Here is a 27,829-nt window from a genome sequence, read left to right as displayed (position 1 = left end):
TTCAGCTACTTGTATGCTGGTATTAAACCCGAGAGTCGAATAACCAGTGTTCGTCCGGGACATCTTACAAAACCTGTTTGGTGAATTAATTGTGTGCTGAAAAATGGCATTTGGCCTATTCTGAAAATAGGATAGTGCAACCAGTGATTGACGGCAACGTATCGCTGTGCTATTAATGCGCGCATTATAGGCACTAGAGTTGACTAGATGTTGCAGTTAAATATGACCCCAAATCATGACCCCATCCTGGTGATACGTATGGGGCTAAGAAATGGCAGATGGATCAGCCATATGACTGCATCGCCTTCACACTCGCAGTTGATCACTACAGCTACGAAAGAGTCGAGATTTGTCGAGGAATACCACATCTTTCATGCTAAGCAATTCTAATACTGCTCTACTGGCTTGTACAAGTATCATATACTATAACAGCAGATTTCTCAAACGAGTGTCTTGAAAGCTTAGCTTAGTCTCGTTATGAATTGATTTTGATGATACTAGAATAGAATTTAATTCATCCTCTGTAACTCGCTAAATGTCACAATCTAAGAAATGGGGAACCCTTCATACCATTATTATTATACGAATATTGTGACGTTTCTCTGAATACTCTGGTATGATGATTTCACAATTCGTGCATTAGATCAAATTCTACGAGAAATGCCGTTCACTTTTTTGGCGGCAAGGGGGAGTGTGCAATACAACTTACAGACTGACAAATTGCACGTAACCCTCTACTAAAACCTCGAGTCTAGCTTATACGCTGCATGCCATTCAATGTTTTTGGTGGGCTGCTATACAATGCAAGACCAACAGACTGCAAGCAGCCCTTTACGTTTAAACATCGAGTGAAACCATAAATTCAGCAAAATTATCACCAACATCGTTAGTGCCATAGCCATAGGTCGCGATATGCATTGCATAAACTTGACGTAGAAGTTCAATCGCTGGGTGCCGCAAGTGCTGACTCAAGCAGATAAGGACAGACGTGTTCGGGCCTGCACTAATCTGCTAGAATATCAACGAATCGAAAAAATTCTGAAGCGGAGTTCTTCATCTTTCAGCTCCTTACTGTGTACTGTATCATTTGATAATTATGACTAAAATAAAATATAGTGGTATACAATATCTTGTGAATTGTACATTTTGTGTATGTGTGGTGTGACAGAGAAAGATTTTAGAAAGAGAAAAAAAGGGATTTTTTACCTTCTATATCTTTCCAGTAGTGGACAACGTACTGCGTAATAGGACTGTTGCCATCGAAAGGACTGGACCAAGACACAGTGGCCGCTCGACTCCAAACTTCTCCAACCTTCACAGACACAGGTCGCTCTGGAGGTTCTGAAAACATCAACCAATACTGTTGAAATATAGTGTCAAAAATTTGAACAATGATAAAATAAATGCAATCACATTTTCAGCAAAACAGGGAAGATTATTTTATTCTCAGTGCTAAAAACTATTTAAATATAAAGATAATACAATATAACAAAATGAAAGGTATGAAAATTTATATCGGAAAAGTACTTATAACATAAAGTTTGGGTTTACGAATTCGCAAATGGAATTTTTCGGAAAAAAGTTTATCCTCCCCATGCGCCATTAAAGCGCATGAAAGAAACTTTTATATCCGCCGGATATAAAAGTACAGGAGAAATATAAATATCTGAGTAAGTAAGTAAATAGATTTCATTCTGTTACTGCTATATTCTAATAGCAGAAACAGTATAAAATCTTCTCTATTCTAATAGCAGTAACAGTATAAAATCTGTTACTGCTATTAGAATGCTATAATAATCTGGTTTCCAAGACACCCTCCAATGCGGAAGAATTTCTAGTTCTTAAGACGGGGGTGAAGACTGAGGATAGAGAAAATCTGTTATATACTGAAATCTTCTAGATAGCTAGAGATATCTCGGACAGTTTTTTGACAGCTAGGTTTAGCACATCTAGGTGTTTCTTGACATTATTCGTGAAAAACATCAGCTACAATCAGAATCAACGGCCTTCAGTATTTCAAAGACCCTTTTGTTGGGTTCTAAGGGTTCGTGGATTTGGAGTAATTGATGATAACACTTGAAGAAGAATCAAAACACAATTTATTCGCCAGTACTACACAGAAAAGTTCCAAAGACACGTTTACATTCGTCGAAAAACTATGGTAAACACGCTGAAACAATCAGCAACTCAGCTTTCAGGGTATAACGGTGAAGACAGCTTCACGGTAAAGCCCTGAGTACAACTCCCAACTCGCTCGATCGCTCTCAAGCTAATCCCTGAACTCAAGTCACTACTGCATTACTGAATTCAGGATATTACTTTCTCCGCATACAGGCAGGGTAAAGCTAACTTCGAGAACATTCCCAACGAAAACCTCTAAGAATGCGTTCTAGAATGTTCTCGCTCCGCCTATGGCTATTCGGAAATTTTGTCGTCAAATGGGCGATTTCGCGCCAAAGCTGGCAACCCTGACTTTCCCTACAGCTTTCTGGCAATCCTAACTCAGCTTTGCGGAAAAACTTTCTTAGCGGAGCTGGGCATTTTGCAATAGTATTATAGATGCTATTATAGCTAAATACTAGGAGCAGCATGTGAAATGAACTCCTCGATTATTGTCAGCATGAGCTACATCGTGCCATGAGGCACACTGAAATTCATTAAGATCATTACAAAAAAAAAAAAAAAAAAAAAAAAAGTGGTATTTTAAATATATGTAATAAGTACTTCGAGAGATATAACTTCTTTTATTTTGAATATCTTTTATCCGGAAAACCTGCATTATAAGCAACAGATCATAGTAATAATATGCCATTCTGATAAGCAATAACAAAGCAACCCAAAAAACATGCTACCTGAAAATTTGAAAACAATGCAACTTTTTAAAATCTTAAGCCATCCAGGCGAAATAGTATCTCCTGGCTTTCTTTTCAAAGATCTCGCGAAGATTTGCGAAAAATAACTACAAGGTAAGAATAAAAAATTTTACAGGATACTGAAAATAAATTTTGCTTATATTACTGATATATATTTTTGCGAATATATATCAGTAATATAATTTGCAAATAAGTTGAAGCCCCTTTGCATTTAAATAATTGTGCTATTACTTGCTATTAATACGAAATTCAATGCTTTCAAAATCTTTAATTCTTATTTTAAATATTAGAATTTAAAATCTAATCTGAGGAAGTTATAACGAAGTAAAATAAAAATTTTAAATGAAATTGAATATAGACCTACTTTGCAATCAAATATGAAATTATTGACACTTGCTCTAATGAGCAATTTCAGTTATGAATTAAATAAATTATGGGTATTTTCCCCTCAGAACAAGAATATAGCGCAATGTTTTTAACAATGTCCCTGACTGCGAGGGAAAAAAATCACACTGGTTTTTATCAGTTGACGTTCTTCTAATTTTTCTTTTTTTCCCCCACTTTCTTCCTTATTGATTGTAAAATTTGATTCCCTCTTTTTGGTTTCGAAAATTATACCATCTTGGAAGGATGGCAGAGGCTACTAAATGCCTTCAGATGAAAATTCTAACTTCTAGAAATTGTAAGACCGAATTCATACCAGCTTTCGGACCGACTGATTTTGCCAACTATTTTCTGTAGATTTTCCATACAATTTTTCCCTCTGTTGGTATCAACATAATGTACTTTTCACAACCTAGACAAATATGAGCAATTTTAAGGATATATTATTCTCAAGATAAAATTATATCACTCAGACGGTATAGCGGTTAGGGGAGGTAAACCGCTGAGTTGGCTTCCGACCCAGGTATAGATATATCCATGCAAAATTGGTTAAGCCTACTGCGGTACCGAAGGACCCGCAGTAGAATCTCGGAAAAGACATGGATGTTTGTAAATGAATAGTGTCCGTGTGGCAGGGGGGTACTCTAAATATGTGGCGAGCCGAAAGTCATCTCGTGTGGCTTGGTGGAAGTGAAGAGGGGTAGGATACCCTCTAATCAACCCCCCGGGGTGCTCTTCCTTAAAATTGGAGTGGAAAATAGAAGTTCAACCTCTATTTGGAGTAGAAGTCCAACTTCTGGCTACCATTCTTCCATGTTATATGAACACGACAACAACAACACAAGATAAAATTATTGTGCTTACGAATTTATCTTTAATACTTATCAAAGAAAAAATAAGGATAAAGTAAAAAACAATCATGTTACATATTAGAGAATAAGATTACGATTCTTCAAGACATTCCTTGTAAAATAGCTAGAATTTTGCTTGCCGGTTACTATAGAATTGAAAAAAACTCACTAAAATAATTTTAATGACTTTATCACCGAAAACATCGTTTAAATATTATCATATTAAGCTAAATAAATATTTTAGTACCCGAACTTTGGTTAGGCATTAACTTCAAATGAAAAGGTTCTATGTATTTTAAAAGGCAACCAAACCGCACCTCTTCATTATTATTCAATTAATCTGAGCATGAGTATCAGTTTACTCGTCTTGAAGAGATAGTGTAATATGTTATTTATCGCCATTTATTGTGGGAAATAGAAGAAAACCGAAATCTACGAATTAAGGTGTAGAAAGCGTTCGATAGCGATGCCTGGTAATGAAGTCATTAAATAAAATTGGCTTTGAAGACTATGGAAATCAGTCACGGCGATTCGATTCGCCATCTTAAGAATTTCAGATCTATTTACTACTTTTATTTCATTTTAATTTTAACTTAATTTTTTGACACAAATTCACTAACTGATTAAATAATTATGATAAAAATAGACAACTTCTGAAGAAAATCTACTCAAACTTTTTTATTTTACACTAACTGGCCCTCCCGAGATTCTTGATACGCGTAACAAAATAGAAAGTTGAATGTTTTCCACGGATATCTTCCAGAGATTACGGAAACCTTCGAAGACAGAATTTCTTTGGATAGTTCATGCATGTTTAGCTACAATAGATTGTCTGACTCTGATCTAATTAACTTGAATTGAAGATAACTTTTCCTTTGCCACAGTTTATAAGCATTTACTTAGAAGATATGGTTACAGGTCTCGCTTTAATTTATTTGCGTTTCAACGTGGATATTTCGTCGTTTCGCACATTATATCTTTTATGAAAAGTAGGAATGTTAATGATAGTTTACTTCATTTCAAGTACCCTTTGTTTGAAACACGCCTTTCTATAATAAACAAATTCTGCTAGTGTTCTTGCATTGTATAAGAACATTATTTTCAATAAGGAATTTTTTCATAACAAACTTAATGAAAAATAACTTTACCAACTATCCTCAAAATTATGGTGTTGTTGACTTCTCCAAATTTATTCTTTGCAGAACAAGTGTAAGATCCTCCATCATTTCGATGCGTGGAGAGAATTGTGAACTGAGCGATCACCCCTGTAGCTGACAGTTCTTCATTTATTTGGACCCTGCAAGAGAGAGATGACAAACAAAACAACTTCTACTTTTAAGCATGAAGCACATCAAACAAAAAATTGTAGAGGTTATAAGGCATTTTCTTACTTGATCGGTCATGATGAATGACTCAGTATAAATTAAAATGACTCAGTATAAATTAAACATATAAATAATTCAAAGCAAAATATACTTATTTGCTTGTCGATTTTAAGAATAATTTAGCAGGTTCTCTCCAAAAATCAGAGATGTAAGCATATGCCGTTGTCGCCTAGGTTGGAAGTCAAGCCCGATACTTACAATTAAGGGTGAAAGAATGATACACAAGAAGTAATCTTTATTTCCTTAATAAAATATCTAAGAATTGTTAAAAAAACTTTTAATAACTTTGGCTTGTTGTTTACACTTATTCTTGTTTTCTTGACCATCAAAACTGCTATACCGTCAAGAAAAGCAGTTATTAGAATCGCCCTCTTTTTTAACAAATAAATAATGTAATGATGGAAGGATGAGATGATTACAATTCTTCAAGTAATTCTGAGGTATAGAACATTCCGAAATCAGTACCCCGAGCATCTGCAGTACAAAAGTAGCTATCATACGACTGGGTATTGAGTCGAATAGAATTTTGGATAGGAGTTACAGCTTCATGCGATTTTTATTCTATGTCAGTTTCCTTTGTTATATTTGCTGGCGAATGATATCATGCCAGTTTCTCTGAAGCCAATTAACTGTACGTTTACAATTGGTAAATGAACTGAAGCATGCGCCTTGGCCAAGGCAGAAATGGACACTCTGTGAACTAAAGAAACGTTGAAGAGATGCGCAACATGCGATCTCCTTATTCTACTGAAAGCTAAGGCGATGAAGGCTCCAAATATATGGCACCTTCCAGGTATTAAAAGCTCAGTACTGTAACGGTACCTGGCCAATGTACCGGATGTGCGGACTAGAAGAGATTGGGTGGTGTATCCAGTGGTACTCCATCCATTAACAGATGATGGGCAGATATGAGGACCAAAATATGCATGTTTGTTCCCCCTCAGTGCTTCCACATGCGAATACTGCCATTATGGTACTGTAAACAAAAACAGTATTTGTGAGAAACTTCTGAAAAAACGACATCATGCCATTGATGCGTCTATGATCATTATTGAACACACAATTACAGGCGTTGATTCCAATGCTGTAGCGTCAAGGAAGATAACGCAAGGTTGCTTCGCTGACATGATATGTAGCTTTGCAGACGTCGTCGCACTGTACGTGCGGAAACTTTGTGTACTGTATAACAAACCCAATTTACTGACCCAGGAATCGTGTTTTGTGTTATATGATCTTGAGCACACCGCTGAGATCCAACACACCCTTCTGCGTGACCCTCTAGCCCTCATCATTAGCAAATTTTCATAACAGTCACTGGATCTCGACCAGTGGAACAGCAGTTGCGCACTGCGGTAATCTACAGGCTACGATTCTCCCGCGATCAATTTCTGCAACATGCCAACTGAATGAGTTCTTTTTTCTTACACAAGGGCAAAACGAAAAAATACAGTAAACACAATTTCCGAATGAAAAATCGATATTTTACCGTAAAAATGTGCTGCATGAAATCTGTCAATGATAAATTAAGCTATGATTTGGAAAATATTAATGAATCATTCGTTTGGGGGAACATTATGTGATTATACCTTTTGAAGAAATTCAATTCAAAAGAGGAAAGAATTCACAATAATATGGAATTCGTAAGAATAATCCCTTGAAAAACAGTATGAATGCTACAGACTTTAGTTACATAATACAATTTTAACTATTGAACACTTTAAACTTTACAGTGTACACGTAAAAGCGATATATATATATTTAAAAAAAAATAAAATAAAATAAAATAAAAATAAAAAAAAAAACAGATTTTTGTGCAGTTAAATTGGGCTTGAAACCAGAACACGTCTAATAAAAGTTAGGATAAAAAAGAAGAGTAAATGAATGTTAAAAAACTGTATCGATTGAAACCCGTTAACTTACCTTCCTGTAGTTTGCAGACCGACGCCATTTTTAGCCCAAGATGTAATCAGAGGTTGATCTCCTTCGGCTTCACAGACAAGGGTTGTCGACTCGGATTTTCTTGCAGCTTTTATCCGGTAGGCAGATGAGATTCGAGGAGGGGCTAAGAATATAAACATACTAATGAGTATAATGAATCTAATATTACATTGCTACGTATGTATACCTGCAGGTAATATGTATCAAGATCTACCGCGGTTACATGAAACGGCGATATATAGCGAAAGCTACTTATAGCGTGACCATAAATTTACTGGGCGCATTTTCAGTGACGAATCGTGAATGATCTGAAAAGATCATGCCTATTTGTATTACATCATTTGTACACATCAAATTATAAAGCAACTCATGATACATGCACTAGATACTAAAGCTAGTGAATACGGGTTCATGCAGTGGTACGAAACAATATTCCAATCGACATTCGTTCTTTCAAGATGTGTTTCCCAGATTTCCGGCGCTATTATGTTAAGACTTCAGCAATTCTCTGTTTAACTCGTTAACTGCTAACTACGAGATAACTCGAAACAGCACTCTGGTCCTGGACGCGTATACTCGTATTTATCCGCTCTCCCGTAATCCACAGTCTCCCTTTAAAAGGGGAAGTATATAAGGTATTTCGCCCGCCTTCTTATCACGCCTTCGTGATGTAGTGGTCAGCACGCTCGACGCTCGACGGGTATTCGAGAGATCCGTGGTTCGAGTCCCGGCGAGGGCATTGCTCATTTTTTATCATTTCTGCTTTCAAAAAGTCCTAATGTCTCTAAAACTATGAATGTTTTCACAGTAAATGCGAGCTACTACATACTGGACGCTTAGTGTAAGAGCAGTAAATATGTATTGGAAGAGATAAATAAAGAAAACTAAAAATGAATGACTTTATTCATAAAATTAGATAAAAACGACAGCAGAAATACTGTTTTAAGTTTACTCTTCTATACGAATAAACCAAAAATTCAAATAATTTATAACAGTATCTGTATTGACTGACCGCTAGAAAAGCCTCCCACCTCCGAACCCCTTATTACTTGTATGTTCTTCTAACACCTTTTCAGTTACTTTTCTTTAATGCGACATAATTATTAGGATGATGAACGCGCGAATTATTGAAGGTAAACGGTTTTCTATATATTCGACTACAATAACAATATCCGACTGTCTGAGCGCACAAGAATAATGCGCTCAGATCACACTCATTATCAGTACGCGCAAGAAGTGGTACGAGATGACACATATTGAGCGGGTCAGAACATGCGTACTGGCGATCAATGTATTAGCATTGTTGCATAATCTGCCTGCGTCTCCTTACTTGTGTGAAAGTTGATAAAAGACCATGTTTTCTCAATTACATTACGAGAACTTTTGAAGTCAATACCGAGAACTTTTGAAGTCATTAAAATAAAAAGTGTCCGAAATGCTAGGAAACATGTCATAAAAACTTTGAAAAATCAACGAATAATAAACGCAAAGTGAAGAAGAAACGCTTATTGAAATACTTTAAAGCTTAGTAATATTTCAAAAAGGGCTTGAATTGCTACATAATTTTATATATAATACAAGTAGTTATATTCTTTGATATATATATATATATTTGTTATATTCATCAATGAAATCAGCTTAATAATTTATGACCATGCTGTATAACGTTATTTTCGTCAAACGTGTTTAAATGTGGTAAAACTTGATGAATTATTGTCAGTATAGCGTTTAACAACGTTAAATAAAATGTTCTATATACTGCATTGTGTATTTCGTACACAATGCAGTACATTCGCTTAGTCCTTTAAAAATGAAGAAAATCCTGTTCTTATACTCTCAAGCATCATGTGTAATTTTAGAGAATGATACACAGAAATCTTACTCTATACCAAAGTAACCAAAAATTATTACCAAAAAATATTAAAAACGATCGCACATGCTTATTTGCATTCATTGACAAGGTAGCTTAAGAAAAACAGTTGACAGCAATGCAGGGAATTGTATTTTATAATATTACAAACTGTGTTTTTTTGGACTCACATTGTATAACTTATGAATAATTTATTACTTTAATTTTCAAAACGTTATCTGGGCCGCAGTAACTGTGGATAACTGGAACCGCAGGTATCAAATTAACAAGTTCGAGATAAAAATTATATTAAAAAAACACTTTCGTCACATTTTAGCTAAACATTTGGTGATAGAAAAGTCTTTTTAGAAGAAAGCATTCGAACGGTAGCAAATAAAGGCACATATTTTAAAATATGTACAGAATATGTACATTTTCAACGAGAAAGAAAATAATTTTCTTCAAGGACGCAACTTATCCACTCTGTTACTCGGCTCATTGAGCTCAGTTTTTTATTCTTATATGTTGGTAAATTGTGGATTTTTTGCTTTAAAAATGATTGAATTATATTGTTCTTATCTTCCGGTTAAAATTTTTATGCCTTTAATTAACTTCCACGAAATAGTTGTAGAATTATCAATAATTTAAAAGTTGTTTAAGGGCGGCTAAGCCAAATTTTTTACCATATCAGCCATATTTGTTTACATTTGAAACTTAGCAGGATAGTGGATTTGTTGCCAATCTACAGAAACTAAGCTTCGCATTAACAAAGTTAGCGTCTTCTTTTATTATTGCGACTTAAATCATGCTTAATCCATTATGGAATTATTTAAGTTATTAAATTATCTCATATATTGGCTTGGCATAGCGTCCACAACAAATTCAGTTTCTACGCTTTCTCTGTCTTTTTGCCCAGTGAGAACAAAAATAAACTTTCATTTCTGTGCACCGAAAAATCTACCTTCTTGCCCGCTGGCCGAATGGTTTGTTTTTGCGTAGAAACTCGAAAATTTTAATCGTAAAAATAGTTCTTTAAATTGTTTTAACTGCATTTATGTTTTATATTTTTCAATATTTAGTAAAGATATTTTGAGATTTCATGTATTTTTGCCTTGTCGCGAAGCGAGAACTGAATTAATTGAATGAGAAATATATCTCTAATGAAATTCCAAGAAATAAGTTTAAACGAAAAGCAAGAAAAAATGTGCATAATTTAATATTCCGTACAAGGAAGTCATGTGGTTGTGCACATCAGATTATCAGATTTTTATTATTTATATTACTGTTTCGTCTTCCCCTTTTATTACTTATTTTACGAATAAAGCCGGTGGGTTTTTCTTTGCTCTGGTGCTAACCTCTCTTTCAGCCGATCACTAATCTTTCCCGATTCTAGCTCCCACGTTACCCACTACTCAGTATTTCATTCGTCGATTCCACCCTATAGACATTATTCGCCTTACTTCTCACTACTTTAGATTTATTTTATTATCCGAACTACTATTTACACCTATAGATATGCTACTTAAACGTTAGGCTATTTATATATATTAATCTGGGATAGGGCTTCGGCCCAAGAACCCATGCCTCATGGTCTGCGGAGGAGCAAACAAGCCTAACAAGGAGTGGACAAGGAAAAGGCATTTAACTGCTTTTAGGAAAAGCGATTTTTATTTTCAGCACTATTCAATACTGATTGCACTGTAATTCGGTTGGGTTTTTTATTTTAAGTGAATATTCTTGGGAACTAGACTGTGTACACCTTGTTGCCTTATTTCGATACAAATACATTAGATTATTCAAACTACATGCAATAAAAATTCTGAATATACCTTTAACATTGAGCCTGGCCGACTTTCTCAGACCTTCTCCGACACCGTTGGAAACGTCACATGTATAGACTCCTTCGTCATCCTTGCTAATTTTTTTGAAGATGAGAGAACCATTCTCAGCCACTTTCCAACGTGAATTTTCCACTACAGCCATATCGCTACCGTCATCTGAAAAGAACACAAAAATATTTAACAAAAACAAATAGAAATCCCTTAAAAACACAATCCAAAAGAAAAAAAAGAAAGTTTCTCTCTTTTTGTGAATTGAGGAGTCAGTCTTAGACGACGCAACAAACTACAAGACCATCGAAATCTACAGCACGTTATACCAGACAACTACAGCAGTAACAGCTATAGCATTAATGCTACATTTATTATTAAAAAAAGTTGTTCACAGGATGTAAAAATTTTTGCTAAATACTCTCCCCCATCTAAAAAGGAACAGTACTTGTGGAAAGGAACATACGATGCTGTGTTTCCAAATGACCTTCGACTTTGTGGAGAGACATTCATGATAAATAGAATGAGTCGTAGTGATATTCATGACAAAGAAGCTTAGAATCCGCAGTAATAATATTCATGGAGTGACAGTCCAGAGATTAAATTCCAAATTAACACCTTGTCGAATACAGTATTTCGAGGCATCTTCGCTTCCAAGCATTTACGTAGCTAGTTAAATCTTGTGATTCTTCCTTCTGATTAGCTGACCTACGTGAAACACAGCATCCAACGTAATTTCTTTCCTATTCTTCTTCATATTGCGGGTAAAAATCAGTCGTACAAACCAGTAGTTCTAGAAGAATGGTTTCTACGAAAAACTGCTAGTCACGTTTGGCATTCGTAGATGTGATACGAGTTTAGTGCAGCATGTTACGTACTACATATGAACATGAATGAAATTGCCTTCTTTCGGTGAAACAAATTTAGTAAGCAGCATTAGTGAAGCAATCCGGACACTACAGAGAATTCTTGAAAACATAAAGAATCGCGCTCGAGTGTATCTGGACGCTGATGGCAGAGAGTGCTGTTCCAACATATATAGACATCTCCCAGAAGTTGTGCAAGTATAGAGCTAACATTGTAATACATTTATTATTGTTCTAGAGACAGTTGGTGCAGGTAAAGACCTCACAACACAACAAAATCTCGCAGGCCCACGATTCTGTAAAAACCCACTGATGAGCGACATTTATAATATTATTGAAAAGGTACAGTATGCCGATGATTGTACTACAGCGCACTGTAAACCACATGTCATTCTTCTAAATAGATTGCGTAGAAAACAGTAACTGATTCTTCGGAGGGCAACACAACACGACACACTGGAGACAGTTAAAAGACTATTAGAATTTTATACAACAGTATATATGAAAAATGGAAAAACAATTGGGAATCCTAGAAGAAGAAGAAAATTATATGTGCACTATACAGATTTATAAAGGAAAAAAGTGCTATACTGATATAGATCTGAATCAAGTTTTGACGGAACATGGACGTTTATCCATGTACTTTAATAGATTTGCCCTTGCAGGAAAACAATCTTTGTCGGCTATGTAGAGTAATAAGAGGTGATGTTCACTTCATTGAAACCTGGGGTCTGACTGCTGGTATTGGAGATAAAATGAAGATTGAATTTCCAAGAGATCTTAAGGACTATAGTAAAATGCTGTTTTATTCCAGGGAAATAATGAATGTTATCAACGCACAGAGATACTTGACTGGAATAGATGTGTAAATGATGTGTATCTGTTTTCTTTTCTTTATGTGTCGTTTTATTACATGTTCAACTGTTTATTCTTCTTCTTCCTTTATATTCTTTCTTCCTTCTGTTTCTTCTTCTTCTTTTTTTTTTTTTTTTCGTTTTGTCGAGTTGGCCTCTAAAAGCTTTGTGGATGAATCATCGGCCGGGGGGAGCTGGGGGTTTCGCCTTTGTAGTAACGTAGTAACAGGAGACAGTTAATAGAATACTGAAATAATTATAACTTTGAGGGAAAACACTAGGCAAATGTGAAGTTGAAAGCCTCGTTATTAGGCTGAGAATAAAATTGGTTCGCTACAAACTTTTTTCCTTCTTAAAAAAAGGAACAACAGTTTTAAAAAATTATATGTTTTCTCAAGCTGTCTTAATTTTGTTACATTTATCTCATATTTTTACTTCTTTTTAAAACTTTTTAACCAGTCAATGGTTAAAATGCTAACAATGTTCATTTGCTAATTTGTGATTTTTAGATTCTTACACGGATACATTTCATAAGCTTACAAACTTTTTTTTCCTTTTTGTTAACTTTCGTTAACTATTGCATGTGAATTATCGTTTTAATTTCGTTGCTTTTAAAATTCTGCAAGTTTGTTTTCGGTGGTTTTTTTTTTTTTCCTCTCTGGTATTTTAATAGATAATATTTTGCCCTGTTTTCTAGGCAGTTTTTTTTACTCTTATTAGTTCTTTGCTATGTTTTTATACTCCTAAAATATTCCACTTTAAATTTCATTTTTAACTACCTTATATATCGATAATGGAGTTCAAAAATCTAATGGTATGTCAAAGGATCTAATGCTACGAAGTATAGCTACATCTTGCAGTGTTCGGTTTTTTTTTAGCGAACTAGCCTTCCGCGTGACAATTTGCTCATGAGTAACGTAAACAGAGACATTTTTCCCTCGAGAATTCTCCACAAAGACATCTCTATTTTACGGAAATATCCTTCATGATCTTTAAGCAGGAATAAAATTAGTAAAAACAGTGATCATAATATGATTCCCAAGAACGAAATCATGAAGATGATAATCAGTTTCCTGAATTATGAGGAAAAGAATGCGCTTTTGAAGTTTATTTATTTATTTAATTATTTTTTTGTGTGTGGGAAATTCGGTCATGCTTTCCTTACAGCCTAGGCAAATTACAAAGACCTCACGCAGCCTGCTCCTTGGGCCAAAATACAGCAAATCCGGAATGGCAAACTAATATTCTGTGGCCTCAGTTAGTATACCGCTAAGAAAAGTAAATATAACTGCTACAGTTTAATGAAATCAGTTATGCTTTTCTCCATTAATTCATTTAAAAGCATGTGTGAATTATCTTCCGCAGAATTATTTTACATTACCATTCTTTTTCCTCCACATGACTGTGGGCTTGGGATATCCCCGGGTGAAGCAGTCGAGGGCAGCCGTCTGTCCACCCATCGCAGATAAATCTTTTGGTTCCTGCACCCATTGTGGAGACACTGCAAAGAGAAAACTAATATGATTCACTCACTTCTCTCAAGAGGTGAATTTGCAAAGCAAATATATTTAATGAAAGATCAATATGTTTCTTGAAAAACATGGCTCGAAATTAAATTTGATATTTAAACTATAAAACTGACAGATGTGTTAGCAAAATTACTTTGAATTTTCAATTTCGCTTATAGTTAGTTATAACAAATAATAAATGCAAAAAATATGCACATTATATTGTTTATTGTGTTTTCTGTCTGCTTTTATTTAAACCTTCAGTAACTTTTAAGCAAGATAGCTTTTTTGTTTGAGAAGATAAATTCACCCTCCCCTCATATCGTGAGCGAAGTCTTATTTTATTTATTAAGATATTACACTAGGGAGAAGGAATTATTTTTAGAATTTAAAAAAAAAATTACAGTTAAATAGTTATGCCATTTTTTAATAACTGTAAAATTATCAAATGCATCGATATTATAGGGTAAGCAAACAGGATTTAATCACATATACTAGGCATATTTTATAATAAATATTACATAATACAATGATAAAGATTTGCTGAAATATTTAATCATGAATCATAATCTTTATGTCATTTCCATAATCACAAACGTCTACACAACAGCAGTCTCTCATTACGACATAAAAGAATGAATAAAATTGTTAAATAATCTGAATTGCAAATACCCTTAACCTTCCTTCCAAATCAGTAAATATTTAGAATTAATAAGTTATTAAATGATACGATTTAAATAAATATGGAAACTGCTAAAATTTTATGGGCATAATCAAAATCTTCCAAAGGAATCTGACTAAATTTCTATTTCCTTCAGAGCAGCAGAAAAGAAAAAAATATTCAGCAAAATCCAAATATATATTCTATATTTATAAAGCAAAGCAGTAATAACAATTTTTGAAAAACCAATTTTGGTCAAGAAAACATCTTGTGCAATATGCTGCAAAATAAGTAAAAAATAAAAATTGTAGAAAGCTCGCCTAAAAGTTACCAAGAGCTGCTGCTCCAAAAGGTTTAAGACGTTTTCAAAAATTAATACACATGAAAAGCAAATCATTAGACATGTAAAACATAAATACAATAAAATTAAAAAACAGAAAAAGTTAAAAAGTAAGCGGAAAATGGTAAATTAGCCAAATTCGACATCCAAACAGGCTTTTCAAGGGAAATTTCATTTATTTGAACGTCGAATCAAGCTAACCCCATTACGTGTTTCGCCGAAACAGACAATTGAAACTTTTTCGCTAAAAATTTTTTTGACAAAGTAGGCCCAGCCCGAATGTATTTGTATTTTTAGGACTAATAGCTCATCGCTATTTATTTTCGTTTTGATTTTAATTTTAGACTAGATTTAGAAAGTTTGATTTTGATTAACATATTTTAACACCTTAATGTGTCATTCTGAGCGGACGCGTCGGGAAATTGGAACAGAGAATTGAGACTATTAAAATTTCCAAGACACTTTGTCAAAAAAATTTTTAGCGAAAAAGTTTCAATTGTCTGTTTCGGCGAAACGCGTAATGGGGTTAGCTTGATTCGACGCTCAAATAAATGAAATTTCCCTTGAAAAGCCTGTTTGGATGTCGAATTGGGCTAATTTACCATTTTCCGCTTACTTTTTAACTTTTTCTGTTTTTTAATTTTATTGTATTTATGTTTTACATGTCTAATGATTTGCTTTTCATGTGTATTAATTTTTGAAAACGTCTTAAACCTTTTGAAGCAGCAGCTCTTGGTAACTTTTAGGCGAGCTTTCTACAATTTTTATTCTATATTTATAAAACATAAACACAAAATTCATTAAATTGCGTATATAGAGAAAACACTTAAGGCTGCATATATTTAGTAAAGTTAAGAGAAAAAATTAAAATTAACACTGGAAGAAAACTCCCGTTGAAAAAGAACAGAAACAAATAAATATTTTAGTAATTCTCTAAATAAAATAATAGCATGATAGAATTAACAAAACAGATATACATGTCAAAGCAAATAATCACTATCTAGAATATGTTTGCAGAGCAATATTACTGAGCTTTTAAGTATAATTTCATTTAGAAGAAAAAATATAAATAAACAATTTAGAAGATATGTAATGCAGTTTAATTTCTAAATCCAAAGCAAAATATGAAGAAATAATTCAAAACGAATGAGAGAATACTTCAGTTAATATAAAGCACGTAAAATAATGTAATTTTAAACTAGACATCTTGCCATGCTCACAGGTACTAGTTACCTAAGCGTTCCTGTTTAACACGAATAGAAAGATAATTTCTTTAATTTAATAATAAAAATCGCTGTTGTTTAACACTTATTTTTAAATATACGTATAAAAATATCTTAAAGTTTTAAAAATGATACAAAATTATAATTTCCGAGTTGTACAATTCATTATACAATGTACTCATTGACCAACAATAAGATCCCAAAACACACACGTTCACATACAAAATGACATATATTTCCAGCATCTAAACCTCACGCTATATAGTACTGGTTCATTAATATGATTTTTAATTTAACTGTCATAAAACACCTAAAATGTTTTTTTAATACAAGATATGTAAAAATACAAGAAGTAAATTCAAGTGAGAAATTTATCTGCATAGAACATATGTGAACACTTATGAAATAATAAAGGCAATAAATTCACATAAAAAGTTTTTACATAAGCAAATACATTTATTTTCATAAAATGAAATGCATCTGAATTGTTAGTGAGATTCGGTATTTTGCACAATGAAACTGGATGTAACGCTCGACAAAAATTATAAGATTTGCGAGCTCAAATGAACTTCTGCGCCATTTCCAATTTTTCTTTCATATCTAACGTCGACGACTTCCGTCTGCATTGAACGTTTGCAGCATACATGTGATATAAAAGGCTGAACTGTGTTATGTCCGTAGGACTGTGTTATGTATAAGTGTGTAAACGTCTGCATTATTATTTAATTTTCCTGTTTCTGGAATAAACGAATTTTGTTTTCGATACACAAGCTGAATAGTTTTCTTGGTGTTAATACAGAGTTGCTGTTTTTCACAGCTTGTATTTTGCTATTGTCTTTCTCCTGGGCTAGAAGTTAAGATTCTCAAAAACTTAGCAGCGTGTTTCAATCCACGTTTATCATTAATACATAATACAAACCCCCGAGTATCTATCATAACACTATCATTATAGACTATAAAGAAGTTTATTTTTCACAATGAACAAGATTTAAACCTTTACATTTTACTTTTACGTAATTTGGAGTTAATCATTAAGTATCACCAAATGAACAGTTGTTTAATTTCTCCAGCAAATTCAAATATGCAACTGAAGCACTAATTCAAAAGATGACGCATCAGAAAATTATAGAAAATCAGAATAATATCCCAAACGGAGAGATTATTTGAAATGCATTACATATGAACATACACACACATAAGTATAGAAGAAATAAAACTCAATACATATTTCATATTCAAAGGTTTTTTATATAATACATAAGCATCTATTTATAGAAAATATAATATATGTGAAAGATTATCCCAAATATGCTCTTAACATTTTTATTTATTTAACAGTGCTTCTCGCATAAGTGTGAAAGCAAAGACCATATTCTGTACGATTTTTCCACAGAGCAGAAATCAGTCTTTACAAATTTACACTGTATGATAATACGTGAAACTTTACAAAAGTAAATGAAAAAAATTAAGTTTTTGCATGGCGAAAATATAAAGAAATCGAAATAAAAAGTTTTGTTTTTTCAGATACATTTATTTCCCCTTCATAATTAAAAGCCCATCATCACCATTCTCTGTTCTCAGCACAGAAAAATGTTACAATAATATGTGGAATTTTCCACACATTCAAGTGTACACACAGGAAAAAGTCAGTTAGGAGAGAAAAACCAGCAATAATTCTTGAATATAACTTTATTACAGTATTTACATATGTTTAACACACTTATACAAAACAACACTTATACAAAACTTAAACAGCACTTATACAAAAAAAAAAGGTTTATTCGCAAACAATCGCGAAATAATTTGAAAGGTAAAAATTAAAAAACAATAATTTTGCAACTTACAAGAGTAATTTTTTGCAAGTACAAAGGGTCTTTGACCTTTGAAAGCAGATCTGCCCAAAAGTGCACGGACTTCATTAGTACCTCAAGATTTCATACTTGAGGTCTTATAAATCTGTTATAAATTAACAACAAAATGCATTGGGACAAAAGCAATACTGAAGCGTGGTAGATGTCCCTACAAGTCACCAGTCTATTTATTCATACTCGATAAAAAGATCGCACATTACGAAGTGTTCAAAAAATGTAGCTACAGACATATCTTTGTAAATATTATTGATTCCAAATGGTTATTTTAGTTACAGTTTCTCAAAATGATTTACAAAAATCTCATGAAAATAGTTTTAATACTACGGATGGGTGCATTCTCTAAATATAAAATAAGTTTATATGTTGCCCTGTAGAGCAAAAATTCCAGTTAGCAAAATGGGCATAATAATGTTTATAAGTTAAACACAAAAATATTTATACCTTTCCAGTTCAAATTTTGAGAAGACATTAGAGAAATTTTGAGAAGACATTAGAATTTACTCATTGAGATCATTTTACAACGTTTCCATCTAGCAAATTTAAGATCCCCCCCCCCCCCGGTGCTATGCACAACATGAGAAAAAATATGAAACAATACCGATTATTATTCTCATACCGACTAAGGCGGTGTTCTTTATGTAGTTTTTAACTAGTACCATGGAACCATTAATAAGAACTATCACTGTGCATTTTGTATATAAAGATACGAAACTTTTTGTTTTTAACTTACAAAAGAGCAGTGAATAGTTTAGTAACTGGAAGCTTTGCTTTCACTAGGGCTATAAAATAACGCTAAATTTTGGAAATCTTCATCCCTAAGTGTCGTATTGGTTTTCATAAAATTCTCTACTTCATAGTCAGAAACTTATATTGGAAGTACATGGGACCTATTATCAAGGAGACCCACCAGCGGCCAAGCGGTAAAGTCTCTGATCACTGGTAGTACAGTTCGAATCAATCGAACGGGCTTGGCTGCATGGGCGTTTTCGTGGTTTTCTCCTTGTGTAACGTGTATGCGACGAGTTTTCCTCAGAAAGTCCTCCACGAAGGCATTCTTCCCCTTAGGCAGCTTCCTCTTGAAGCTTTGCCGTTATCACATACACCAAATTAAATCAAACGATTATCAAGATGATAGATCCTGTAGCTATTTTTTTCCAGTACATATATTTGTATTAAAATATATGTAGTAGTCTGTAAGAGGGTGGAATAGAAATTTCTGATAGAAAATTATTTCTCTACATAAAGTATTCCTAGTTTTTCAGCCATTAAAATAAACCTAGAAAAAGGTGGCAATTTAAAAATAGTATTACTGTTAATATGAGCTACATTAAATTTGTTGCCAGAAATAAAATTTCAAATCTTTTAAAGGCAAAGTAAGTTATTTATATAAACACATGCATAATATAAGGTCAAATAAAAATAAAATTCGTAAAAAATAGCTAGACTCACAGTACTATAAGAATTTAAACAATATTTTGTATAAAGTATGTGTTATTTAGTATTTAGCAAGTATTTTAGAAATAGCTAATCATTCAAAATATCTTTCACATGCCAAAATAAATTTTAAGAATGCGAGAAATGTAGCAGTTGAAATTAAAAACGAACTAACATGGATGAGTCTAACATGGATGAGAATATTTTTTACTGAATAATATTTGGAAATAAATCTTAAAGAAACAAAATACATAGGAAAATTAGAGAATGTAAATGTTTTCAAATGTTCAAATTCAAAAAACCAGAATTGCAAGAGCTGAGAATAAATGATTGATAACGGAAGTCCTCAGGAAAATGCAGTATGAATGTTCTCAGGATATAAAACTGACCAAGTTCTCAAGACGTCTGAGAATCAACTTCTTCACATATCCCGGGACATAGCGACTTAAATAAAATATGCCCAGAATGTTAAATTGCGATATCCTCACGACACCTGAGAATCAATATACTCAGGACATTCCTGTATGTCTCGGGATACTGCGTCTTAAATAGGACATCCTGAGCATATTCTATGCTATAGGGGGGATACATTTTTTGTACAAATAAGCAATTGCGGTTGATCATCTCTTTCTCTTTTATTCAGTTCTAAGTTAACTAATTCTGTAACAACTTCAAAAACTTGGAATAATTATTGCAGAAAATATATCTATAAGGATTTAAATGCTTAGATGCAATGAAAAACATTCAGTTCTCTTCAGAAGAATTATTTTACATGAATGATTTATGACAAAACTAACTATTCATTCCATTTATATAGTTTCTATATTTAAACGGATACAAAATTCTTTCAATATTACATTGATGCAAAATAAATATGAAGACATTAGATTTTTAATATAAAACTTGATGTCTGTTTTAAAGTTATGAAAATGCTTTCAGAGCAGATGCATTACAAGAACATGACAAAAGCGTTCTGGATCAAAATAAGTTTCCCAAATGCGACAGGTATTTCAGTGTTCTCTGCATATGAAAAAAAGCTAACCAAATTCACAAGCGTTCTAAAATTATGGACGTCTTAAATTATGAAAATTCTCCTTGTAGTAAAAACATAAGGGGAAAACTAGTACCTCAACGTACTCAAATACAATTCGAAATACACTAAGAGTTAAATTGCTTCAATTGAAACTCACTTTGGACTTATTGTTATGAAAGCATATCAGCAAAAATTGTATAAGGGTTAGAAACTCACTTCAGTTTTTGGTAAGTAATGCAAAAACAGTGGATATCTTAATTCTTAAATTTTATTTATAAAAATAATATTAAAGAGCCCCTGACATCTTTCTTGAGCAATCTCCACCATAAAAATTATTTAAAGTTATATATAAATAATAAAAACTAAAAGCTTAATATTTCCATCGCATTAAATTTAAATCACACAAATAAATTTCTTTAGAAAATTTTCAAATTTAGTCTGAGTGTTTGGTTACCCTTCTTCAGATAATCCATTAATAGAGAGAAAATATTATTACTATTTCACAACAGTCTTATACTCTTAAAGCAGAAATATGATCGAAATATTATGCAGCAAACCTCTTACCTTCAGGTATAATGAATGGTTATCTTGTATTTGTTGCACGTATAGCCGACTAGCTGAGCCACACATTATCTCGAATAATTAATGCTTGGCATACCAGTGGACGAGTTTCTTCCAGGCTCGGCTGTCTGGAAATGAGATGGTTGATTTTCATAGTTTCATATATGTCATCATCAAAACTTTTTTTCCCGAAAGCACGCCTTCGTTTAACCAGACAGCCTTAGCGTACTTAACCATAATCTGTTAAGAAATTTGCACGTTACAGACTGGAGATAGGGTTTTCCAGTTATGGCGACGGTGTCTGCCGATAACATCGCGGACGAAAACGTCGCAGAGAAAACAACGCAAGGCTGAAACGTCGTGCTACAAAACATCGTGGAAGAAAACATCACAGAGAAAATATCGCAGTTGAAAATAAAGAGGTTCAAAAACTTCGCAGTTTAAAAACATCGTCGTAGAAAATATTGCGGTAAAAAATAAAATATCTACAAATCATCGAATGACGATAACATCGCAGACATGCTTTTTTCAGGCTTTACTAACTGTATATAGATATTCCCATAATAATTTGTGAGCGTAAGATGGAAAGACGGATAATTTGTTTTTCTTATTTTATATTAACTAATAAATTTTTGCTGAGAAAATAAGAAGGAAACTTAAGCATAGAAAATTAATGCAACTTATAGCACTTAATAGAATTTTAAACCGACATAGTTAACTAACAAAGACCATTAATAAATCATTTTTATAAAGTTTTTACTTGTAATTTTTCATGAAAAGTATAATCTATAAGTTGCATTTAATTTTTTATGCTTAAGTTTCCTTCTTACTTTCTCAGCAAAAATTTATTAGTAAATAAAAAAATGTGAAAGTAAAAATTATCCTTCTTTACATCTTGCGCTCACAAATCATTATGGGAATATCCATTTACAATTATTAAAGCCTGAAAAAAGCATGTCTGCGATATTATCGTCATGCGATGATTTGCAGATACTTTATTTTTTACTACGATATTTTCGACGACGATGTTTTTAAACTGCGAAGTTTTTGAACCTTTTTATTCTCGACGACGATGTTTTTACCACATTTACCACGATGTTTTTATCACATTTACCAGGATGTTTTAGAACTGCGATGTTTTCTCCCACGATGTTTTGTAGCACGACATTTTCGCCTTGCGTTGTTTTCTCTGCGGCGTTTTCGTCCGCGATGTTTTCGGCTGTAACCATGGCGACTAAGCGAGAAGGATGCTTTAACAAGGAAGTACCATTAAATCTTACTCAAAAAGAACCCAATTTGCATGAATACGAAGTCAGGAAATTTGCAATGAATACACCTGCATTATATGATATTTACATTGACATGATAATATAAAAAATTAACATATTTGAAAATAATAGTAATCATCACAGTCACTTGCTAAACATTTGAGGTAGTAAGCTAGTAAATTGTGAAGGAAAGTTATTCTTTTACCATTAATAGTTAAAAAATCATATTTTTCATCCATCCCAACCGAGTTCGATGCTCGACACGAGTAATTCCCGACACTTTCAGATGTTAGTTTAAAAATTTTCAAAGTAGAAGTAAAATCATCTAAAACTTTTGTTGTCACCCATTCGTTATCTTGCAGTGCAAATCCATCTTTAAACCACTGGAATTCAAACGGAGGTTCTCCACTTACAACATTACAGGCCACTATAACACGTTGCTTGATGTCGGCATTCTTTGGGAAATGGATAGGACTAATTATTAGCCCATTTGAACCTACAAGAGAATAAAATCATTTATAAAAGTAAAGGCAAAAGAAATACGGGGGGGGGGAGGGCTACATCGTGAAATTTCGCGGCATAAAATAACAATTTTGTGGCCAAGGACTAATTCCATAGTTATTTTTTTAAAAAATCTACCAGATATGAAGTAAAAATAAGAATGATATTAGAACATAACCAACTAATATTTTATATTTTTAAATTCAGACTTGTGTATGCCAGTCAGCCAATTATTACAATGTACACGAGTTAAATATTTGCGCTTAAACAGAAAACACTATAATACATATGATATAACACATATTTTTTTAATGGTGATATCTGTCGTCCTATAGCACATTTTCATTATTTATATGGAATTTCTATGAGTAAATAATCAGAAATTGTTCAAAATTCACACTGTTTTCGGGAACAAGAAGCTAAACGTTGGAAGCTTTATACCATAAAAACAATTCCTATTCCAGAAGGCCATAACACGTTCTTTGGACTTGAACATGGACTTCATCTGAAATCTTGAAGAATAATTTAAAGTTTACAGTATAGAATTTTGAAACAGGATTGTATTTTTCTCGCGGATAATTCTAAATAAACGGAGACTTTAAATTATTCTACATGAAAAGTAATCCAACAATTATAATAACTTTTAAAAATAGTGGGAAAATATTTGAAATGTGTGGATTGATTTACTTGATTTCACGAAGATTTACATCAGATTTCGAGAACTGATTCATGAAATTTTAAAACATTACTTAAAATTCATGATTACGATCCCAGCAACTTGCGCTGAGATAAAAATTTTATTCTACTAAAATCTCTGGTTAATTACGAAAACGTAAAAATCATTCATTATGAGCGGCCGAGTGGTAAAGTCGCTGAACACTGGTAGTTCGGTCCGAGGTTCGAATCCCGCGAACGGGCTGGCTGTATGGGTGTTTTCGTGGTTTTCTCCATGTGTAACGTGTATACGAGCCAGTTTGCCTTAGAAATCCCTCCCTCCCCTTAGGCAGATAGCCCTCGAGGCTTTGTCATAATCACACACACACACACATTTATTATGAAAAATATCGTCTGAATATATCGCGCTTTAGCTACCTATAATTTGTAAATTTAAAAATGAACCTGGCCCACCAGCGGCCGAGCGGTAAAGTCGCTGAACACTGGGAGTTGGGTCCGAGGTCCGAATCCGGCGAACGGGCTGGCTGCATAGGCGTTTTCTCCATGTGTAACGTGTATACGAGCCAGTTTGCCTTAGAAAGCCCTCCACGAAGGCATTCCTCTTCTTAGGCTGATAGCCCTCGAGGCTTGGCCATAATCACACACACACATAAAAATGAACCTAATTCTGCGTGAACTTCAGTTCACTTCAGTTCAGAATTAAATAACTTCAGTTCAGAATTAAGGGTTCAGTAGAACAGGAAAATACAGTCTAAGCGACTAATGGGTACATACAAACGAGCTAAATGTGCTGAATATATTTTAAAAGAATACTTTTTACAAAATACACTTACAAACAAGACGCGTGTCATAATGCGTATTAAGCAATTAAGATTTTGATTTATATTACGCATACATAATACATTCGATCTTACGTATTTACGCTTTGCATGTAATTCATTTTCTACCAATCCATTTTGTTTTCTTCATTTTAAGTAATTATATTTGTTGACCGAAAGTCAGAAAAATTACTTTTTAAGGTCATTGTTCAATTCATATGTATATAAACTTTCCTCATATTGTATAAACCCTCGGTTTTTTCTCATTAGAAATTCGTTTTCATATTAACATGGTTTAAATTTTGGTCACTCTACGCCTCATGCGTTAAAAAATGAAGAATTGTGTTTTTGTATTATTTTTTAATCGACTTTAACTACATTTTATAAGGTCTGGTATATCTCATTTCATAAATTAAGCTCTTGATTTGTTTTATATAAAACAGCAGTTATTATTAAAGGGAAGAAAATTACTTGAATAGGGCCGATTAATAATTTAAATTAATGTATGAGTTTGTTTTAAAAAAATAACCGCTGTAAATTAGATTTCGGTTGTATCATTTCACATACACGAGACAAAACAACATTGACTTCAAAAAAATTAGGGAATGAAGGTAATTAATTTATAAACGTCATGATTATTGAATGAATGAAGGTAATTACTATCCTTCCTACTGAGGTAAAATATTATATATAGCAAAACTGATTTCAAGTTAAATTTTAAACTTAAAATAATAATCATGACGTCTATAAATTAGCCTTAAAATAATTTTTATATTTTGATGTAATAGTAATAATATTCTGATGTAATATAATTAGAATAATTAAATGTTAAGAATGTTAAATGTTAATGTTCTTTCTGGAAATGTTAAGAATTTGAATGAAATTTTTTCCCCCTTACTGTAATAAAGCAGAATTTTCAGCTGATTTCATAATGATGAAAAAAGAAATAACTTCAACTAGTATATTCCAACAGCACTTCATATGCAGCTATAAGGCTGCATATGAAATGCTAAATTAATAATGAATTATTTAATAATAATGAATTTTAATCATAATTTACTCATAAGAGAATTCCATATAAGTAATAATTATGTTAAGACGAAAGATGTAAAATTTCATGCGAACGATGTACATAATTATCAAAAAAAGTAAATTCTAACTTCCGTTCAGAATGTTACATTTATTACAGTGTAGTTGGATTGCTCTTGTAAAGTTATGAAGTAAGAACAAAAATCAATAAATTATTAAAGTAAAAGTTTAATTTGATTGTCATATTTAAAACAGTAAAAACGAAAATTAGAACCCCAGGAAACAATGCAATAGACAAAAAATATTCATATTTATAGTAATGCAGCAGAACTATTAGCAGATATCATTATGTAACAGATAAAGCTTTAAAAAATAATAAAAAAATTATGAATCAGTATTTCATTTAGTATGAACAAAAACTATCACAGTCTTTTGCTATGAGATTCACCATTATTAATTTATGAGACAGCTTGAAAATAGGCATCCGTTGGACCATTATGCACACTAATTTTTTTAATGAATTTTTCTTCGTAGAAATGTGCTTTTTATAGTACGGAAAATATGACAATCTGCGCAGAATATTACAGTTCTAAAATAACTAAAAAAATTCAAAATTTTATATCAATATGCTATTTAATAGTAAAATTTTATATACACAGTTAAATCAGCTGTATCAGCTAGGATAAGATATTCCAACAAAACTTTCAGGAACATAAAATAATATGTATATAATACATGAAAAACTAAATGTTTTGAAGAAGGCAATTAAAAAACATTTATAAGAAAATATTTATGCAGTACATACCTGATACAATCATGAAATTCACACAAAGGAAGAAGTATTGCAGGAAAAACGACTGATACATGGCTGACGGCTTCCGTTTTCCCGTTATCACTCTCAATCAAACAGCACCATCAAAAATTAGCTGCTCAGTTAAAACAAATATTTTTTACTTGCACTTTTATACAGAGTTCATTTATATGGTATGATATGCTTTATATATGTTCAATAATATGCACTTAATGTCAACACAGAATAGTTCAAACTGGCACTGAAATTTATTCTGTCAGATGATAATTTAGCATTCGAAGACGGTATGCTAGCGCCACATGGTGTCATAAGATACAGTTAGAAACAGTTAATATTTCTTCAAATAGTCTGAAATACGTACCACTTAGCGCTAATTGGAGATAAATTTTAATGTAAGGCATTAGGAAGTATTTATACTAAATAGAAACTAGTTTTGAATTAAAATCTGGAAAAAGAGTGCCCAAGTTCCTTCTTGGAAAATTGTAATAATATAATTAAGATACAAGCGAGGAAATAAATGTTTCTTTTTTTGCAGTTGCAGTGGCTAAATATTACTGATCATTATTTTCTAAAAGTTTATTTTAAATGAAATGTCTTCTTTTTTATTGGAGCAACACTGCAACAGACGCGATTTTATGAAGGAAATAAAATGAATATTTATCCCCCCCCCCCGAAAAAAAAGCAGCAGAAAAAATCTGCGTTTTAATAAATAAATCGCAGGTGAAAATTTCGAAATCAACATATTTTTGTTTGAAATAGTGAACTATCGTAAAAATTCTGGTTTTGAAGGGTTCTGCAATTGTTTACAAACGGCCTTACGACATAAACTCAGTTCGCAAATTATGCACATCTTTTTTAGAAATATTTACAGCAAACAGTTCATTACATTTGAGCGAAAGTAATAAAATACACCCTTCTAATCATAAATAAATATTTTAAGAGAAATAATTAATCACTCTGCTCGATTTCCAAAAATTTATATAAACCACTAAATAAAAATTTAATAACAATAAAAAAAGAAAACTTTTCATGTATTTCCTAAATATAATGGCATGTTTAGTAAAGAGGATTTATTTCGTCGTTTTATATACAGATAAAAAATATATATTAACTGAATACTCAAAAAATACTTTTGCAAACCTTAGCTGCATATAAGCGAACACTAAATTCCTATTCGTGAAAACAGTTCTTTAAAAAAAATCTTCGCCATTTATCGTTACATTAAAATCTTTACAATCAAAAGTAAAATACCATCTATGAAAATCAA

General features: G+C 32.6%; 1 protein-coding gene across 33 annotated transcripts in view; it reads right to left on the bottom strand.

Annotated features, from left to right (window-relative positions):
• The window catches only part of LOC118180639 (cell adhesion molecule Dscam1-like), a 243,855-nt gene that overhangs the window by 43,952 nt on the left and 172,074 nt on the right, over positions 1-27,829 (bottom strand). For 32 of the 33 annotated variants that reach the window (XM_085822629.1, XM_035349851.2, XM_085822628.1 and 29 more), the window contains 5 exons: positions 14,211-14,330; positions 11,110-11,277; positions 7,414-7,555; positions 5,257-5,405; positions 1,207-1,341 (listed from right to left, as the gene is read on the bottom strand). In XM_085822629.1, coding sequence (XP_085678755.1) covers positions 1,207-1,341; positions 5,257-5,405; positions 7,414-7,555; positions 11,110-11,277; positions 14,211-14,330 — 714 coding nt within the window. Of the gene's footprint in view, positions 1-1,206; positions 1,342-5,256; positions 5,406-7,413; positions 7,556-11,109; positions 11,278-14,210; positions 14,331-22,933; positions 23,225-26,556; positions 26,710-27,829 lie in introns of those variants that run through there. The other variant, XM_035349816.2, reaches the window with a different exon arrangement.

This window comes from Stegodyphus dumicola, chromosome 8, assembly GCF_044657685.1.
Source record: "Stegodyphus dumicola isolate Sdum_Otavi_A_Nest chromosome 8, ASM4465768v1".
Taxonomy (NCBI): Eukaryota; Metazoa; Arthropoda; class Arachnida; order Araneae; family Eresidae; genus Stegodyphus; species Stegodyphus dumicola.
This window is presented reverse-complemented; position numbering and strand designations above follow the sequence as displayed.